The sequence below is a fragment of the Cyprinus carpio genome, chromosome B11, assembly GCF_018340385.1.
Source record: "Cyprinus carpio isolate SPL01 chromosome B11, ASM1834038v1, whole genome shotgun sequence".
NCBI lineage: Eukaryota > Metazoa > Chordata > Actinopteri > Cypriniformes > Cyprinidae > Cyprinus > Cyprinus carpio.
The window spans coordinates 17,660,976-17,681,697 of NC_056607.1; the positions used below are offsets into that span (position 1 = coordinate 17,660,976).

Here is a 20,722-nt window from a genome sequence, read left to right on the forward strand (position 1 = left end):
TCTTTCTTCGTTTCTTTTTTTTTTTATTTTTTTATTTCTTTCTTTTTTTTATTTTTCGTGTGACCTTAAATTCTGTGCAAGGTTCCTAAATCATGCAAATACAAAAATTAAGCAATTAATCTTCATGTGAAACAGACACATTTTAAATGGTGAACTCGGGGATTTTTTTTCTACAAATTAATATATAGGCCTTATAAATATATAGCCTATATAAATAAATCCGACATTATTATATTCATGTTTTTTATTATTATTTTAGCATATTCGCTTTACTGTGTCAACAACTGTCAACAAATTTACAAATTTATCAAACATTTATTTTACACATAAGTTGCATTTATTTATAAAACGCTTTTCCTTCTAGTCTACAAATAATTGCTTGGTAGCCCCGTATGGCAGTGGTTTCATTAAATAATATTTTATTCTGTTTTATGTACAATTCCTCGATGATGCGATGATTTCTCCCGTCCCGTTCATCTTCGTTCATGTCGGTGGGAAATGTTAAAGCACCACAAAAAAATCGTGCGGTTCATCAATTGTCCAAGTTCAGTCAAAAACTGGTCGCGTCTCAGTTTTGGTGTCCTCTGGAAGAATCGTTTCCGCCGGATAAACAACTGGCGTTATCGTGCAGTTTCCGTATGTGCTTTTTCAAGTCAAAGTTCCTACAGAAGCCTTTCCCGCAGGTCCCACAGATGAAGGGCTTCTTGTCGTTGTGCGTGTGCATGTGAAACGTGAGGTTATAGATCTGATGGAAGGCTTTGCTACAGATTGAACACTTGTACTGTTTCTCGCCGCTGTGGGTCAGTTTGTGATTCTTGTAATTCCCTGAAAAAAAAAAAAAAAAAAAAAAAAAAAAAAAAACGATTTATGTCATTTTTTTTCCAGCAGGTCAACAGTTCACAATTAAGTTACATTTAACAGAAGAGTTCCATTTCCAAGCCTTCCCTAATCAGCCCTTTGCATGTTGAAGTCAAGAAGTTGTCAAACTTAGTTAATATCACGTCGAGAACTGTCGACGTACAAAGGAATTAAAGGTCTGTGTTTTGACCCATATGAAATGTTAAAATCTTGTAATGGTAAGTTGTTAGCTGAGTGACAAAATGATCTCATTTAAATTTATAAAGGCCTCATTTCAACAACTTAAAAAATAAACAATCGAATTAAATATTTCCGGTTTTATTTTATGCGAAAAAAGAAGTTGCTTACCTTTTTGATGAAAGCCCTTCCCACAAAATTCGCAGACGAATGGTTTGTAGCCCGCGTGAATTCGGATATGTGTATTTAAAGTCGAGCTTCTGTTGAAAGCTTTTCCACACTGGTTACATTTATGAGGTTTCTCCTGTGATTGAAGTCACAACATCTGGGTAAGTAAATCTCGCGCGTGCATTGTTTTTTTTTTTTTTTTTTTTTTAAATATGTTAAATTATTAATTATTATAATTTATTTATTTTATTTTTTTACTCACCTGTGTGTGAATAATTTTATGTCTACATAATGTGCTGGCCTGTCGGAAACCTTTCCCGCATACTTTACACACGAACGGCCTCGCGCCTGTGTGCACCGGCATGTGACGAGTCAGGTTATAGTGCGCGTTGAAGACCTATGAAGGAAAAGCGAAAGAGCTTAATAAATCATCTGCAATTTATTCTGCGTGAACATTATTTTACATTCCCACCTCCCGTCAAAACAACTTAACAAAATCCGTCATTTAACCTACCTTTCCACAAACTTCACACGTGAAGTTCTTGGGTTTCCCATCAGCGGAGCAGTTATTCGTTTTGCTGTGCGCTTTCACTCCGTTCTTCTCAGTCAGACTGTGGTTCTCCCGCACTATCTGGTCCAGCTGCCCAGGGAGATGCTCTTTATGTGGGTACTGAGGTGTGGGGAATTTCTCGGGTGAAACGCACGCAAGTTTGGCGTTCTCCAACAAGAGAAGCTTCTGATGCGCGCTTATGGCTTGTGCTTGAGAGTTCGCGATTGCTGAGGAAAATAAATGTCCGCTCAGCAGCTCGGACTGATGATAAGCCGAGTCCAAGTAATTGAAATAGCACAACGATCCGTTAGTGGGCATGGCCAGCGCTTGGTGTATCACCTGCGGCTTGATGACCCTGCTTCCCGGCAACACAGAGTGCTTGACTCCCGCGTCCGCTTTACCACAGACCCCGCAGTTGGATTGACACATGGCCGCTGAAGTGCATAGTGCTCCCCTGAAATTAACTTTCCAAAACTCTGAATAGTTCATTAAAGCCTTGGCCTGCAGGTCGTAGCTGAACGGCTGGATCGGGATCATGCAGGGAATTGGGGTACACAAGCCGAACGTCCTCTTCCCCTCGGATCCCTCAAGTACTCCGCTGCGCTCCTCCTCCGCTGCGGCGGCTTTCGGTTCCGACGTCTTGGACATGATTCTGTCGATGGAAAAGGCCAGGGACTTGGGTGCCGCCGTGGCCCCGCTCCTGTCGTTTAGTCTCGGGCAGGACATCACTGTTTCCAGAGGGAGAGAGCTCGCCATTTCTACCCAACTTGGTGTGAGCATCGACCAGCCGCCCCGTCCAATCCTGGTGAATTCCAGAGAAGCCAGGACACGCAACAGTTTAATACGCACCTTGCTTTTACACTGTCACCCATTTGCATTCAAATGGCCATCCCCAGAACAATAGCGTCCAGGGGTACCCGATTAATGCTCATTAACTAGTACACACAAAATTAACAGGACATTACAGAGCTCGTTAATCAGAGAATAAGACAAAACCCCTCCCAGAGTGGATTCCTATTCAGTACTTGCGAAAATCTTACAGCAAACTTACGCCAGAGAGTCGATGTTGTAGTTTACCTTTTTCCTCCAAAGCGCACAGCAGATGTAGCCTATTCAACGATAACGGCGTGACTGCTCTGTCACATTTTACTCGCAGACGTCCTCATCAGCGCGAGATCACTGTCTGGAGCACTTAGCTGACATCACTTGCTCTTGCTCTTATCAGGGTGACAAGGAAACGCCATCACCAGAACTGTCCCCTCTCCTACCGCTCATTTATACACGGCCACGGGGGTGGTATGCATGACAGATACTACAGATTATTATTTAAGTTTCTTGCCTCAAATGGTCTGTCGCACATCCACGCACAGTTCATATTATGATCCGCGAGGTGCAGGTGCAGAACAGTAAGACATAAAAATAATGTCTGTAAATTACATTATTTTAGTGGCTTTTCTTCAACTTCGTTTTTATGACAAATTATGATTTTAAGCAGAGTATATTGCTGTATTTAAATAGTTGATATTCGTGATACACTTTTGTACTTCATATTGTTTTTCGTGTTATTTATTTATTTCGTTTTATTTAATTCTATATTTAAACGAGCGCTCAGTTTCACATGAAATGTGCAGCTCAGGTCGGTTTAATAAGAAGGATTTGGGGACCGTCCGACCAGTTTCAATTTTCATTGCAAGTTGCTAATCCTTGTCGCTGAAAATTGCTTTTCCATGCTGGTTTATACTTTCTATTTGTACAATTGAGAAGGTCCCATTTCCACCTGTTTAGAGAGCAGATTGCGAGAGCAGAACCTCCCTCGGATCCTATTAAACGTTTTTCCTCCTTCACCTATTCAGAGGAACCAATTTTCCAGTGCGATTCAGAGTTCAGCCTCCAAAGAAGCAGCTCTTTCACTTTTAGCCACTAAAGCACTGCGTGGAACCTGGTTTTGTGTTTTTCTGAAATAAAGGGAAGGATTAAAGCAGGGAAGAAAAGACTTAGCCTGGCCAGAGGTATTGCAAGAAATTGAAAAAAAGAGAGACCCTTTTAAAGCTGTATAAAAAGTTTGCTGGAATCCAGAGTTTTGTGTGCTTGCTACAATGACCAGTCGCCCTCTCGTCTTTTTAAGAGGGCCAGCTTGAATTCATTTGTTTGCAGACGATTTCACCTGAGACTCACAACAAATTATTACAAAAAGGCCGAAACGGAGCTTTTCAAGTTCAAACAGTGATTATCTTTACTGTGAGGAGAATAAGGTTGAAGTTGCTCACACAGTGTCGCCTGAAGATGCTGACTTAACATTCTTCTGATTAAAGCGTGATTACGTCTTCAAGCACGACTGCATAGGACACTAATTAGATTGTTAGGTTTTTACTGGAAAATCATTTGTTTGTGAATTGGAATCATTTGAATCTAGTTTATATAGTATCCTACACATTTCTGTAGTTAACTTAATTGCACTTAGGCTATTTGTTGTAGCTTAGTGCTTATTTCAGTTAGGCTATAGCCTATATTTCAACGAAATAAAATTAGTAAAAGAATCCCATTCCCCACAACTGCAGCCGCAACAGAGAGGAGTTTAAACAGATTCCACTAAATCTACTCATATGTAAATGATCGAACTCTAATGTGAGTTTATTCAGGCACAATTAGCGGCTTGTCCACACAATAAACATTGATCCTATTGCTGTACCTTCACTCTCAGCCCACGAACACGTTGTGAAATGAGCTCAAATTCCCATTCAACGGACGCGCACCTCTTCAGAAAGCGGGAGGCAAAAGACTGAGCACGATTCACATGACAAATTGCTTGTGTATTAAGGCGGGTTTAATTGTTGTATAGAAAATACAGAACTTCAAATACTTTCTGAGAATAAATGGCAATAAAAACCACTATTAATTTGCACCCTATATTAAGAACTTGACGTTTTGGCACTGTAGACAACAAAAGAAAATGAGGTGTTTTGCTACTATATTACATATTATAATTGTTTTGGAACTAATCGAAATAATTAGCATATTTTGATTAATATTCTAGTCGAATTACCATTCTTCCAAGATTGAGTTGTGTAGAATGTCTAGACACAAACATATTTATTTATTAAGAGAGATTGCATAATATTTACATTTTGGAATAGTTATTTATATAAATTTAACCTACATTGCATTATGTTACATGACTCTGATTACGTATTACTTTTCATGAAAAAAGACCCAAAATGGGTTGATTTCTTAAAAGTGTTCACAGTGAGTTTTGTCCTTGGCTATATGTCACTGAGTGTGCAGAATGAAAAGTGAAGATGCTTAAAGGCATCAGTTTTCAGAAGTGGTCAATCAACATATTCACTATACCGACTGTTCATTTTCAGCAGGGCTACTTTTTCTTTGTCCACTGTTTAATTATACCAAGTTTGGTTCTTTAATAAATGAGTTCATCTTTGCAACAGCAGTGACGGCTTGTGAATGGTAACAGGTTCTTCACAGGAGAAGAACTGAAAAGTGTGTGTCCAATACCAATGAGTGGTACTTACTGATAACGATGACACCTGTAAATTTATCAGCTTTTAATTCCAGGTGCACTAAGGAAAGTGTAAGTGTTAAAACATCTTAATTGTAAGAACTGCAGGATAGGAGAGACAAACAGTGAGGAAGTGAGGCACAAGCACACCTCCAGAGACACATTGTGCCACACTTTATGGCAGGGATCCCACCCTTAGGTGCATTTAAAGACGAGCACTTCCAATCCATCTGTTCTCAGATCAGTCAAAGAGTCTTGATAAAAAAAAAAGTATGGATTTAAATTTAAATCTGATCTGAGATTTGAGGATACAGCTCTAGGAGAAGACACATGTTGATCAGTTTACTTTTTGTCAATGAGTTGAGTGAAATGTTCTGATTGAAGATAATGTTCTCTGAATAACAAGTAATTATTTTTTCATTCGTGTGTAACAATTAATGGAGTTCAAAGGTGTACATTAGATTATAATCTGTATACACAGCCAATGTATACAAGGTAAGATGTTTGTGTGCAAATAAACTAGGTGTGATACATTGTCCTGTTTTGCATTTTCTTGAAATGGATCCTCATAATGTTGGATGAAATGAATTTATGTTTAATATAAACAGTTCAAATGGCAGGGATTAAACATATCATCATTACCATTCTGAAGGAGATGGCCTGTCAGAGAGGAGGGAGTCTGTGTGTGTGTGGATGTGTCTGGGTGCCAGAATTCATTGAATATGCCAGGTTTTGTGATGGTACACACACACAAATCCTGCATATGCATGCGCCCAAACACAGATATAAACTTTAATGATTTGCTTTTTTTTTTTTTTTTTTTTTTTTTTTTTTTTTTTTTTTGAAAACCAACCACTTCAAATGCAATAGTCAGATATTATTGATGTATATGACAAAGTATCCACTCTTTCAGATTTTTTACAAATCTTATAGATTCTTTTGAGTTTTTTATAAAATGTGTTTTATTTATTTATATATCTGATTACTTACCTAACTCTACTTTTAACTCTTTCTTCTCCTTCTTCTTTTTCTTTTTCTTTCACCCTCTCCTTATATCTTACTTCTTTTGGGCTTTTCTTCTGATATTCACTAATTCATCCCTTAGACATAATAATTTGGAATACTCTGCACTTTAGTTATTGAATAAGATATATATTAATTTTGTTTAAATTTACTTCCTTTTATAATTTTCATATTTACTTTATTCTTTTATTGTATTAATAATTTTTATTTCATAAATGTGTTATTCCCTATTCTAAAATTGGTCTCTGACATAGTCATTACTAATCTGTCTGGATCTCACTGCATCAGTTACCAACATTCTTCAAAATATCTGAAAGAAACAGCTGAAAGAAATTCATACAGGTTTGGAACAACTTGAGACTGAGTAGATGATGACAGAATTTTCATTTTTGATTGAACTTTAAGATTTCTACAAAACTGCTTACCTTAAGCAAACATACAGTCTAAACAAACAAACAAGTAAAAAATAAATAAATAAAAAAGACACTCACTTAGCAACAGTAAGAGAAAAAGAAAGTAGCTGTCGAAGTGGCAAAAGAAAACAGTGACCAAGGAGAAAATCTGTGTTGTCAGGCAATTGCTGTGGACTGCAAAAAAATGGCTGTTTTAACATAGACTTGAGCGAGTCCTTTTGTCAGCCAGGACATTCCAGCAGCCCGTCACAGTTTCTCACTGCCTGTTCAGCTCTCTTCAGCATCCCAGAATCACTCAGATGTGCACATATGGCAAACATTTGCATGGTCACAGTACTTCCAATAGCTTTGTGTGATTGTATGGTCTTGTCATAGCCATACACGGCTCCCTATCTAGTGCATGCTCTCTTAGCCAGCTCTTTTCTGTTTTAAATTGTCTTTCAGTGTACCTTTCTTCTCTATTTTCCTTTTCAAGTCCTAACATTCTTTCAAGTGCTGAGTGAACCACTTTTGCTCCTGCCTCTATTTTTCTGACCCTTGTCCATGTGCAGTATGTTCTCCATAATGTCAGCTCTGAATGGTGCAGTGGTCTCCAAAGCATGGGGGGACTCCACCGCGCATTTGATGCTCCAAGCAAAAGGTTTGAATGCTTTTTCCAGAACAATGGTGTGGAAGCCTGACAAAGCCGCGGGTGCAGGGCAACCTGAGTAACCCTACTTCACCTTCCTATTCACCATTCACGTCCCTCATCTGTCCACCAAATTAAATATGATCCACAAAATGGACAAGGGAATGTCCCCTCCGGTGTTATGGGGACGGAGGAGACTGCAGGACGCAGACGATGTGTCTTGTGAGTAAGGCCGCACATTAACATATTCACTTTAGGGTGCAGAACAGGTGGATGAGGGAAGAATGGGAATGAGAATGAACGAGGGATGGCATTCGACCCATTTGTTTGGCTGCGGAGGATGTGAGCTCATTGCTCTCAAGGGCCTGATTATCCACTTTAAACTTATTTTAAGCATATTTGTGTTTCTTTGAGGAAATGTCTCAAGTTATTAGACTCTTGCATGACATCACCTTTGAGAGGCCATGCTGTACAGCACAACACTGTGCACTTGTAATTCTTTAGAAATTATGTTTTAATAGATATGTTTTTCATGATTACAAGTACTTTATATAATGAATTTACATGAAGCATTAATACTATATTTATGCTAAATAAAGTAAGTATTCACTCATATCTGTGACCCTGGAACACAAAACCAGTCTTAAGTAGCACGGGTATATTTGTAGCAATAGCCAAAAATACATTGTATGGGTCAAAATTAATCGATTTTTCTTTTATGCCAAAAAATCTTTAGGATATTAAGTAAAGGTCATGTTCCATGAAGATATTTTGCGAATTTCCTACCGTAAATATTTCAAAATTATTTTATCTTTTATTTTAAAATATCAAAACTATATATTTTTGATTAGTAATATGAATTGCTAAGAACTTCATTTGGACAACTTTAAAGGCGATTTTTCTCAATATTTAGATTTTTTTTGCAACCTCAGATTCCAGATTTTCAAATTGAAATTTCAAATCTTGGTCAAATATTGTCTTATCCTAACAAACCATACATCAATGGAAAGCACACACACACACACACACACACACACACACACACACACACTTATATTTCAGATGATGTATAATTATCCAAAAATTGACCCTTATGAATGGTTTTGTGGTCTATATATATATATATATATATATATATATATATATATATATATATATATATATATATATATATATATATATATGTATGTATGTATCTCAAATAAATACTATTATTTATTCATCAAAGAATTCTAAAAATGCATCATGTTATTGAAATAGTATTATAAAATATAAATCAGCATATTACAAGTATTTCTGAAAGATTTTAATTTAAAAAATAAATTACATTTTAAAATATAATAGAAAAGTTACTTTAGATCATAATATTTCACAATAGGCCTATGTTCTTCTTGTAATCAAATAGCCTAAATAGGGCTTAAGATACTTATACATTTTGAATGAAATTTTCCTTAATATTTATATTATACTGAATTTATTTTCCTGTAAAGGTTGTGCTGTGTTGAATAGTGTCACTTTTCTGTGGGCTATATTAACTTGTCAGCCATGCCTGAATTAATAATATAGCACAGCCTCTCCTATAAATGCTTATTTATGACGACTTGAAATACTTATTGAGAAGCCCATCTTTATTCAAAAGTTCCCCAGATAAAGTTATTTAAAGGTCAAAATCAGTCAAAGATTTGAATTCCGTCTGCTAATTGTAAAATTAATCAGCTAACACAGCTGATTGCGACATGCAATGGTGTCTTGATTTATCGTAGCTGGCTTGAAGGGCGGATATTAGATTGTGTAGAAAGGCACAGTGAGCTCTCAGCATAAGCCCATTCACAGGGCCAGATATGACACACTTTATCCTCTGAGCCATTTCTGATTAAAGCAAGATGATGATCGTCATCTTCATCTCTCTTTGTCTCTCATTGACTCTCACCCTGACGGCGCTCCCATGATCTGAATATAATGTGAGATTACTTCAAACATTAAGCTATTAATTTCACGGAAAAGATAAAAAAAAATATATATAGGCTATAATAATAATCAGGCCCGTTGTACCCCCGTCCTAATGCGGAGATAAGATGGTTGCAGCTTGGCTTTAAAAAAAAATACATAAGAGGCTTTGAATTGTCCTTGTTGAAGGGATCTGACATCTACCTGTTTACTTAGAGGGTTTACTTAGAGACGCAAGCTGGCATCCAATCGCCCCACACGCTGCTGAGAACAGTCGTGCTCCGTCGCGTCATCGCACAATGACATCTGCTCGAGCAGGCAAGGGTGAAATACGCACGCTGTGGGCCTCGAATCGAAACGTTTAAGTCTAACCAAACGTTGGCACACAAATGTAATCGTCTGCTACTTTGCGTCTGCGGTTTCTGTTTTTCATTTGTTCCAGAGGTCACACGCTGCGCTCGGAGCCGGGCCTCGCCTCGCATCCGCCTCTCAGAGACCCTCTCCCGCGCAGATGCGAGTGTGAACCTGGGGCCAGTTCTTGTTGCGCCGGTCAATTGGAGAATCTTTTATTTGGATACACTTATCGTTCCTATTTCCTAACCTGATTGAGGCTTAAAAGCCAAAGCAGCTCAGATCGTGCCAGAATAAATCTCCTTGCCCATTAATCTGTCGCCGGGTCCTCTCCCTCTCAAAATTGTTGCATTGCGGCAGGATTTATGAGGAAATTAAATGTATGATATCCGAGCCTCCTCTCACGGCGCTCCGCGCTCGGCGACAAAGCATTTCTGTCCTCCTCTGTTGATTACAGTGAAATCAGTGCGAGAGTGGCGCCTCGGAGGAAGCTACATTCCCACAATTAGGTCACAGCGGCGGGCCACGGAAACATATTCTGGCGGTGGGCCTCTCTCATTTGTCTTTCCCTGCCCTGTGCCCCCGCGCCGAGCAACACACCAAATTGTATCCGTGGGTTCGGATCGGAAAGAGTAAGGAGATGAAAAGGCAATTTCCATCTGCTAGTTAAAACTCCCCCGTTCCTTTCTTTGGGTCTGAGTGCTGCATTATTTGTACATAGTCTGTGCTCCAGGGGGTTAAATGAAACACTTCACCTCAGTTATACTTAGCAATTATGTACCAGTGGACACTACGCGGTGTTATTCAACAAGATGACGTGTAAATGCTGAATGATGCATTATAGCTACTGTACAATCATCACTGGACTTTTATAGATCATAAAGAAGAGCAAAATATCATTTTCCAGCATGCCAAAACACACCCGTTCTTAAATTCAGATTGTTGTAAAAGCATTTTCAAACTCATAATTTTTTACACAGAAATATTAAGCAACGCAGCTGTTGATAATAGTAAGAAATTTGTGTTGAGCAACAAAACAGTATATTAAAATTATTCTGGAATATATTCTGCAGTAATGGCTGCTGAAAGTAATTTTTTTTTCCATCAAAGGAAAAAAAAATGACATTTTAAAATATATTAAAAAAGAAAACAGTTATTTTAAATTGTAATAGAATTTAAAAATATTACTGTATTTTTGATCAAATAAATGCAACCTTGGTGAGCATAAGAGACTTCTTTTAGATCATAATAAAATTCAATTAAATAACATTCGTCATCTTCCTTAGGACTCTTTATTTAAATATAAATGTATAGAAAGTTGGAATTTGTTAGTGATATTAATGATATCTAAAATACAGTTTTCACTTTGTGTAGTAATTCTTGTTTGGTATCAAGATGCGTTTTTTTTACTAAAACCAGTGATCATTGCAAATCTCGTCTTGGTTTTTCTCATTTTTGAGGACTTGTTTTCAATCAATCTATGTTCTAATTAAGATATTCCATCTTCATTTAATATGCCACAGTAATAATATCTAATCCCTTGAATTTATACTTACTGTCTTGAAGACCAGACTGATTTGTTTTGAAAATCTTACATGAAAAATGTTAATCTGGTTGAGAAGATCTGCCTTGGGACTGGTCTATGTCATCTTTGGTCTGTCAATCTCCTTCTGTCCTGCAATATACTACAGGCACTGAAGATGAGCTATGACTTAATCCCAAAATGTTAATCTCAGACTTTTTTCTTTTTGGTGGAAGTGGGTGGGTCTGGGGAGAGGTTAAGTCATGGCTGAAGTATTGTGTGCTTTACTGTAAGTACTGAATGAAGCCTGTGTATGCAGGTGTTGTTTTGATGGGGTGTAACTTTATTTATAACCAATAAAACATTGGGACCTTTATTGTTACTAATTTAAGAGCAAAAAAGATTTGATTTTGAATTCTTTTATTTTTATAAGCCCAGATTCTTGCATTCCAACTGTGGGTGTACATAAGGCAGATGCAAGGTGAATCCACCAGTTACTTTCCACAAAATCAAAAGCTTTCAGATACGATTTCTGACAATTGGGACATGCAGCTTCTGCACAGAGGGGAATATAAAGCGCTATATACACAAAACAACAGTGGCAATGATGAAAACCTGCAAGCGTTTAGAGGCTATCCGAATAGAAGGATCAGAAATGCTTTGTTGCAAAGAAACAAAAAGGATAAAAACAAAACTCCTCCTTATGATCCCACCCCCAAAATACAGAATAAATATATTTTTTATTTTATTTATTTTTAATTATGCATGACTTAAAAACATAAAAAAAAGTATTGACGTCATCACAAATAAGCAATGGGATTATATTGCATCCCTTAAATACAGCTACAAACATATCACCTTAACTAACTTGTTAAAAAAGGTCTTTTAACATTTTGGGTGTAAAACACATTGTGGATTTTTGACAAATTGTTGAAGTCAGCTGAATATATAAACATCTGAACAAGTTAATATAATCATGTCAGTTGGCCTACACTCCAAAGAAACAAGGTCTATGCACAGTTATGTACCATTTATGTATTTACAATACATTGAAGCAGCGCCATACGGATTTGCATTAAACAGGGACACGACGAGCATTATTCCTTACCATCTCACACAACAACTTTTACAAATGATACTCCATATTGCTTAGAAACATTTAGAAATTAATTTCAGACATTTCACTTATTTTTCCTTCCAACAAAACATCAAACTGTGTCAGTTAATTTTAAGTTTGGTTAATATACGCTTTTGTCATCTGACTTGAGATTTGTATTTTTTTAGTTGAATTTTAATTGAAGTTAGACCCTTATTTGTCACAGAACATGACGTTAACATCCAGACATGTACGAGCGATGGACAGTGGTGTACATGCATCATTTTAGGCCACAATAAACGTGTCTGGCTGAATTGTTCACACCTAATTGTCTCCAGCAGGATCTAGTCATCTTCCTCATCACTGTCCTTCATGGATATGCCTTGCATCCCTCCCTCTCTTACTGACGCTGTAGCCTCTTCTAGAATCAGCCTGTTTCTCACCGTCTCATACATCTTGCTGTTCAGAGTGGAGTCCAACACACCTTGTAGTCGGAAATCACGATACTTTTTCTGGAAAAAACAACAACAACAAAAAAAAAAAAAAAAAAACAGAGCATTGTAGGAATAGGTATGGGGCATGAAGCGGAATGACATGAAGTGGATCTAGCGTGCGTGTTTAGTTATATAATCACGAAAGAAAAAAAATATTTTTGTCTCTTTCCATGAATATGGGTACAGAACTTTGATGTCCCATTAGCATTTGAAGCAGTAAGCATGTTTGTTTTGTATATGTAGACCCTATTAAACTATAATCTATCTTAACTTTGCATAAAAACTAGGTACATGTAAACATAATCGACAAGCACAACATTCAACCCTATTATTATTGTTATTTAAATAACTTTTTTTTTAATCTCTCATATTCACCAAGGCTGCATTTATTTGCTCAAAATATGTAAACATATTATTACTATTTAAATAGTTCTTTTCAATTTGAATTTACGGTAAAATGTAATTTAAAACTATGATAACAGCTGAATTTTCAGGACCATTACTACAGTCTTCAGTGTCACATGATCCTTCAGAAATCATTCTAATATGCTGATGTGCTGCTCAAAATAATAATCCAGGTTTCTTTGAAATAGTCTCTTTTAATATACAAAATGTCTTTACTGTCTTTTGATCAATTGAATATATTCTTGCTGAATAAAAGTATTAATTTCTTAAAAATTTGTTGTTGTTGGTAGTATTGTTGAGTGAAAATATATATGTGGAGCTGTTTTGTATATGTTTTTTTTTTTATTTTTTTTATTTTTATTTTTTTATTATTATTAATAATAATAAAAAATGTGCATTTTTGTCACTGATTTTGGTAACAGATAGTGTACTCTATTTGTACTCTATTTGTGGAAAGTTGCATCTCGTTGTTATTCTGGTTTTGTTGGAAATTGTAAATGAGGAAAACATGACAATGAGGTCTTCTTTATCGAGTACTAAACCTAATCTTTGCTGAGGAAAATGAAGGAAAATAATCTGATATAGATCTAAAAAGATAACCGCATCGTTGAGATATATCCACACACAGAGAGAGACACACACCATATGAGTGCACAGAAATAAATGTGTAATGTCATACTATGAAATCCTGTTGATCTTGCTCTTGTAAAATCAAGCACAAGCGGAGGCTGCAGAGGAAGCCGCCTTCACTTGGCTGATCCACCTCTGTAATCTGAATCTGATTGGATGGCATGTGCATATTTGTATAGCATGTGTTTACAAGTACATTTGGTGCTACAGTTACTTCCAGCACATACTTAGGAAGTTTTGAATCTACAACCGTTCTGCATTTAATTCAGATGCACAACTACCCACACTTTAGTGGTCAGTGATGCTGTTGTTTTTACCTTTACAATTCTGATGAGGATTTTCAGCTGATACACATGCAACTGCAGGTCCATACGGTCTGTCAGCCAGGTGCCCAGGAGATTCATTGTGCTGGTGTACCATTGCTGAAACACAAATACATTGTTCTCCAGCAAAGACAGACACACATATAAATGCTGCCAAACACATAGGAAAACACATCTACAAAAACACAACAAACACAAGTGTAGGCAGTAGATTTGTATCAAGAGAGCAGATTATGTGAATAAAAATCCTTTTAGTACAAGATCTAAAAATACTTACCAATCTGATCTAGTAAAACTTTAAATCAAGCAATGACATTGACAGACAACACTACCAGTCAAAAGTTTGTTATAATTAGGATTTTGGACTCAAGAAATTTTTTTTTTTTTTTTACTATTTATTATCTCCGTTTTTTGTGGAAACTGTGATACACCCACTTCAAACATTTGCGGTAAATAGGATAATAATAAAAAAACAGGCAGAACAGGCACTGCGAGCAAACGGGTGACATTACAAGGAGGGCTGTTCATAAAAGAGGTCCCAACAAGCTCTGCCTTGGAGAAAGTCCTTCTGTCACAGTCATGATCCTCACCCAAAAGCTCCACCCAGGAACTGCTAATTGACAGTTCCGCATCCCATCAGCTGTCTCCTGTGCTGCTTTTGGACACTGATCATGAGAGATGTTGCCCATGTTAAGCCAGCCACAATCCTGCCCTCAGCCTGCGTTTCAGACGGTGGCACTTTCTGTCACATTGAGGGAGAAACATCCATCATTCCCAGCGGACATGTTGTCTTTACCGCAGTCACAATGAGCTCACTAATGTACCCGTGGCTCGGGGTCTTATTTATTTATTTTTTTACAAGACTTCCTATCTCTTAGTCTTAGAGTGTTGTTCTCTATTTCTACTCAGTGAACTCAAAGCACCCTCCTAAATAACCAGTGCACTTAGCTTTTGGGCTACAGATGTTGGACCGTGGGGAAGATCTCGTTTGAAGTCTAATTGATTAGTTATGATCGAGCTGGTCTGATGGTAATCTGAGCTGACTGAGTCTCAACGGTTTAGGAGCTGAGCAAAGAGAGCCAGAGACACAGGAGATGTGTCTTGGGTAACTGCAGCACACTTGACAGTTTACTTTTTATAGATCTTGCATGCAAAATCCACTTTGCACCCACAGTTTGAAAAAGCATTACGGTTCTGTTGGTGGTGATCTAAAAAAAAAGGAAACGTTCACCTTGTCAAAAGACTTGAGTAGTAAACATAACACAATTTGCTAAGCCAATTGTTCCAGTGGTTCCACCAGTTTAACACACAATGAAAGAAGTGCAATCCATTGGCGTTTAAGTGGTACACTCGTAAAATTATGCCACTAAGGTGTGTCTGAATAATCAAATGGGTGTTTTAGGATTGATCGAAGTGGCTGAGCTTAGTGGCTTGTCCCTACAGTGAATCAGAGCTTGGTGTTGCTCTGTGAGGGCTGGTGCTCTGTGCCTGTGAAAGATTGGGCAGCCGGTCCGCGATGGACCCCCACAGGGAGGCCAGACCTGGAGCAACTGCTCTCTCTCACACTCAGTCTTTCTCTCATGCTCACTGTTTCTTCTACATTTGTTCCTATAATAGTGTGACCTCTCCGTCCTATATCATTTTAAAGAAATGACTCACCCACAAATAAAAATACTGTCATCATTTACTAAAATCATGTCAATCTAAACCTGTATGATTGACTTTCCTCTGTGGAGCACAAAAGAAGACTTGTTTTGAATATTTTGATGAATGTTTTGAAGAATGAAAACCATTTTAGTCTAAAGTATGAAAGTCAATATGTTTTGAAAACAACACTGGACCCCACTGACTTTCACTGTATAGACAAAAAACTGATTTTATGTTCCAAAGAATAAAGAATGTTTGGAATGACTTGTAAATGATGACAATGTACACGTAAATGATGGTCATTTAAATTTTTGGATGAACAGTTTCTTTAAACTCCCTACTAGCAAACCATCAATTCACTTAATGTCATAATCGATATTTAAAAATTGAAATTGCTATAATAATAATGTAGGAGTTCTACTTCATAGTCTGTGCTGTGGGCGTCAAATCAGATGAAGAATCAGAATCAAATGATGCACAAGGCCAAGAAAGACATATATTCATATAGTACGTTCTGCTAAATACATTTTTGAACTCATGAGAGACTCGTCCACTAAGACCGTGTCCTCTATGGTCTTGGTTGTGAAATGAACAGTGCTGGCAGTGGGACATTGTTCTGCTGTCAGCAGAGAAACAGAAGACTCTCCGAGAGCGTATTATGTACTGTGGCACTTTTTGGATATTGAGCAGCGGGAAGCTGGCAATAGCTGCTAGCCAAAACAGGAGTATCATGACTCTGAATGCATAATGAAAGAAGCGGATATGGGAGAGAAAAAAAAAATCTGTGATCATCTAACGAGTTCCATCTGATATTGGAAAGCATGAGGGCTGCGTGTACATGCGTGTGTGTGTTGGACGCATACGTTATGGTTACCGATACAACACACATGAACATCTGCAGGGCCCCCACACCTCTAGCGGGGAGTGCTGAAAGGCTGAGCGACCTCCTGCCCCCTGCCACACCACGCACATGCACAAGCCGTGCTCCTAAGCTTGCGTTCACACTCTTGTCTTTGACATGTTACAGGAAGCCATAGCGCCTAGCAGGGGGGCAACAAACAGAATTCAGTGTAAGGTTGCACATCCATCCACCCCCGTCACAGAAGCACGCACACACACACGCACGAGTGTTCAAGACTCGCTTTTATCGAATCTTGAAGCACCTGAAGGCTAGCGGCTCTTATGTGAGGAGGACCAGAAGGAAGAATGAGCTGGTAAGGGCCGAACTCGGATTAGAAAAAACACACTCTTACAAAAGCAGGAATGCCAAGGAGGGGGCGGAGGCTCGGTGGGGGGTAATGGGGGGATTACAAGCAACCTGTGACTCTGCCTCTTTCTGCCCTTGCTGGTGGTAGTGGCTCTGTAAATGTGTGTGTGCGCCACTCGGCCTGCTCTCGGAGGCCTAGGCTGTTTGAGAAGCGCTCCTGCTGGGACCCAGCTGTGTCTGCAATTAGCAGTAGGGATGGAATGATGATGGTTGTTAGCGCTGATGTTAATGCAAAGCGACAGGCTGGTGGAGATGAAAACAGGAGAGCGGTGCCTCCCCATGCTCCCTGTCCTCTTTGGGGTCCTCGTGAATCAAAATCGAGAAAATACCCCAAACAAAAAACACGAAAATCGAACGTCCAACCTTTCTCCTGGTACTCTTTGCATCTTTGTCTGCACTAAATAGAGCCTTATCTCTCAGGCCAGCGGGTCGTAGGACACTCGTCCTTCTTGCTGGCCAGCTAGTGAATTGGGCCCCTTACCGGGCCAGAGAGGGAGGCCCCGGGGGCCGAGAAGTCTTTAAATTTGACTACAAGACATTATGCACTTAGGACAAAAGCTCGGGGTAATCCTACCTGCTTGCTGTTCACGGCCGCCACCGGCCCGTTATTGTATGCCTCATCCCTCCTGAGAGGAGGTCCATTGATGACTGAACTCAATTACCATGGTAACTCACACCGGTGACCCCACGCCTCCCGGCACTCGCTATCTCTCCGCCGCGGGACCCTGCGACCTTGCAGAAAAAAAGTTGTGTAGGAAATACGCGACCCCAAACGCAGTCCTCCAACGCACTGCTGCGTTAACGCGCTCTCTCTTTCTCTCGCACTCTTTCTCCAGAAATAGGTGCTTCTGAATGGTGGAATTGAAAATAAAATTTCAGACTCAGCAAGCGAAAGGGCTTCAAACTGCTCGCGATTGTGTTGTGGATACAAAGAGAACTCTGCTTAGGATTTACACGCCTCACCGGATCCTTAAGTGGAACAAGCCCTTACTGTTTCTGAGCAAGCTCTGCTACACTTTTAAGTGTCTCTAATGCCGTTTTTGTGCGCGAATGAAGGAATAACCTACTGAACGGAACGGCATCTTGAGCAATTTCTTGGAACGATCGAGCCGATCAAAAAGTATAATTGCAGGGAATGCATTTTTGCTACTGAAACCAGTGTTATGCGTGACAGTGTCCAAACAGGGCCTTTCTTTAGAAAAGAAGGAGCTTGTAGAGAGGAACTAAATGGCGGGAATTACAGCCTGTGATCGTGTCATTGAGTAAACACACAATGAAGAAAGAGAGGTAAGGGATAAAAAAAGGAACGGGAGAGAGAGAGAGAGAGTTTGGTCCCAGGGCAAAGTGAGCCATTCTGCTTACAAAGGAACGCTTAGGGGAGGATTGAGTCGAGCAGGAATGAGGAGCATAACACTTGTGGGGTTCGGCCTCAATGGGGGGAACGAAATGGAATAAACCAGCGAGCACTTGAGAGCCCCGCGGTGCACCTGAATGGCTAAGGGCTGGGAGGGGGAGCGCAGAAAGTGAATGGGCAGCTTTTTGGGACCAATTTGTTTCTTTTCACCCTCTTCCCTTGCCTCTGTGCTGACAGATGTACAAAGGCGGACCCGCGCTGAGCCTCTCGTATACATGAACCTGCTAGCAGATGTCACTTTTGTCAGACAAGTTAATCAAACAAATGCCACCATACCTCACTTATATGTCACGGGGAGAGCAAGAGATGGAGAGAGAGCCAATAGATTGCTAATAGAGCCAGTTGAGAGCCACGGCGCTCAAATGCACTTCTTCTGCTGCGCGTTTACTTTGCTAAAATCTCTAGCCGTTAGCGATGTTGCTGCTGGTTTATTCAAATTAGCCTCAGTTCACAGTAAGCGACAAAGAAAGCATTTCGGGCTCCGTAATTATCAGAAACCTGAACCGCTAACATCTGCCCTGCATTCTGAAAGAGCCAAACCTCTTTAACATGTTTTGAACAGTATCCGTGAAAGGACCTGTTGGGTCCCTTTTAGTCTTTTTTTCCCATACTGACCTACTAGTGTTCAGATTATACATCTAAAGCTCCGTTTTGAATTGGTTTACCTCTAAAATAAAAGGATTAACTGGGGAGAAAAAACAATAAGCGCACATCCGCCTCCCATATCGCATGATTATCTAAATGCAATCAGAGGCTTCAGTGAAATAAATAAAAATAAAAACACATTTTTTGTTGTTGTTGTTCGGGATATCATAATCAAGAACAAACAAACCATTTTCCTAACAAACTTGTTGTGAAAGGGTTAAATTGGGTAAAAATGTTCAAGAAACTGTGCCTTTTCTTTTCCGAAACATGTTTTCTGCATGTTTGTAGATCAAAGTGCTCTTTTGCAAAACAAAAAATGCAAACCAAAAGAAAAAATACAAAACAAAAAAGAAAATTCAATTAAATTTTAAAATACACAAATGTAATAAAAAAAGAAATTAGAAATTAAATTTATTATTACAACCTTGTTTCATTGATTCATTTTTTTCTTTCTGTTTTTCTTGGACCACAGAATGCACAGCATTAAGTTTGTATGCTAGCTAAATTTGATTAAACTGTTCACTTGGGTCAGTTTGACCTGCAAAGTGGTTAAGTGTCCCAGACAGTGAAGTGGTATTACAGGTCTCTGAAATGCAACACAAGCAGCAGCTCAGTCTAAACCCGCCTTGTTTTCCAGTATCTCTAACCCTTCATGTGTTCCTTGCAGTCTCCAGCAGCAGAACGATTAAACCGCATTAACTGTCAACATAAAGTGCAATCTCGACGATCTGATAACTGCCAAGGTCAACGGGAATACTTCACATCAATCAATGAGGGTAGGCCACAATCTCTTCCAGAAGCAGATTAAGTGTATAATTGACGTGTGTAATCTGCCGTGTATCTGAGTCTCTCTGCTGGCACTCAGACACGCATGCATACACACACACACACACACACATACACTGAAGAGCCGGGGGAGGACGGAGGTATCAGTGAAGCACTGGATTTGGAGATGGATTTTTTTAATCAATGATCTATGCGCTCCGCCCCAATCTGACAGATGAGCCCTCACGTTAAGCACAGCTGCCTTAATCCTGCTCTCCTCAGCTGTTCTTTCAAGAACTGGCAGGCTGGCGGAGTGAAATAAATTAATTTTCTCTCCCCCTCCCTCTCCCTTCCTATCCCTCTCTCTGGTCCTCTTTCCTGAACTTAACAAACTTTATCCACCCACTGGCAAATGATTTGGCTCTTAGGCAGCTTGTATCTGGTATTTGGCCTTCTTAAAAATCAGCATCATCATAGAACTCATGAATATTACAGTGGACATTTGTCACAACAAGCCGCTTACAAGTAAAATACACTTTTGAAATATTTTTATGACTTAAATCTTAAAATATATTAATTAACATGAATGTTTTTTATATATTTAATTCATAATTTAATTAATTGATCTATTTAAATCTCAGAATGTAAACCTCAGAAATGTCTTATTTTAAATAACAAAGTAATAAACTTATCTTATTAGCAAAATTATCAATTCCAAATTCCAAATAATTACTAGTATTATTTTACACATCATCCTTTTATGCATATCACTGGCCTAAAATTTCATCACTTTTTTTGTTGTTTTCATTTTCCATACCCAATCCATATGGTCGCTTTTTCTGCATTATGAAACACTGTTATGATAGCAGAGCACAGCCATATTTC

The 20,722-nt window shown here is 38.7% G+C and overlaps 2 protein-coding genes across 42 annotated transcripts in view; both read right to left on the minus strand.

Annotated features, from left to right (window-relative positions):
* Positions 1–211: 211 nt before the first annotated feature.
* LOC109050110 (fez family zinc finger protein 2) lies at positions 212–3,004 on the minus strand. Of its 3 annotated transcripts, none has more exons than XM_042734286.1 (5): positions 2,805–3,004; positions 1,718–2,555; positions 1,466–1,600; positions 1,207–1,339; positions 212–825 (listed from the first exon to the last, which is right to left on the minus strand). In XM_042734286.1, the coding sequence occupies exons 2-5, from the start codon at positions 2,531–2,533 to the stop codon at positions 569–571; spliced, it is 1,341 nt and encodes a 446-aa protein (XP_042590220.1). In that variant the 5' UTR covers positions 2,534–2,555; positions 2,805–3,004; the 3' UTR covers positions 212–568. The 3 variants fall into 3 exon arrangements, with proteins under 3 accessions (XP_042590220.1, XP_042590218.1, XP_042590221.1); XM_042734284.1 differs by having other exon boundaries at positions 213–825; positions 2,831–3,004; XM_042734287.1 differs by lacking the exon at positions 2,805–3,004 and having other exon boundaries at positions 213–825; positions 1,718–2,782.
* An 8,550-nt stretch (positions 3,005–11,554) lies between these two features.
* LOC109088730 (calcium-dependent secretion activator 1) overlaps positions 11,555–20,722 on the minus strand; it is a 99,301-nt gene continuing 90,133 nt past the window's right edge. For all 39 annotated transcript variants that reach the window (XM_042734291.1, XM_042734289.1, XM_042734295.1 and 36 more), the window contains 2 exons: positions 14,094–14,198; positions 11,555–12,759 (listed from right to left, as the gene is read on the minus strand). In XM_042734291.1, the coding sequence (XP_042590225.1) occupies positions 12,592–12,759; positions 14,094–14,198 (273 nt within the window). In that variant the 3' untranslated portion in view covers positions 11,555–12,591. The remainder of the gene's footprint in view (positions 12,760–14,093; positions 14,199–20,722) is intronic.

Coding starts and splice junctions, on each gene's coding strand:
- LOC109050110 (XM_042734286.1), bottom strand. CDS start 2,533: ATGCTCACACCAAGTTGGGTAGAAATGGCGAGCTCTCTCCCTCTGGAA. Junction 1,601..1,717: donor CGTGTGAAGTTTGTGGAAAG/GTAGGTTAAATG, acceptor TTTCCTTCATAG/GTCTTCAACGCGCACTATAA. Junction 826..1,206: donor GAAGGGCTTTCATCAAAAAG/GTAAGCAACTTC, acceptor TTTTTTTTTCAG/GGAATTACAAGAATCACAAA.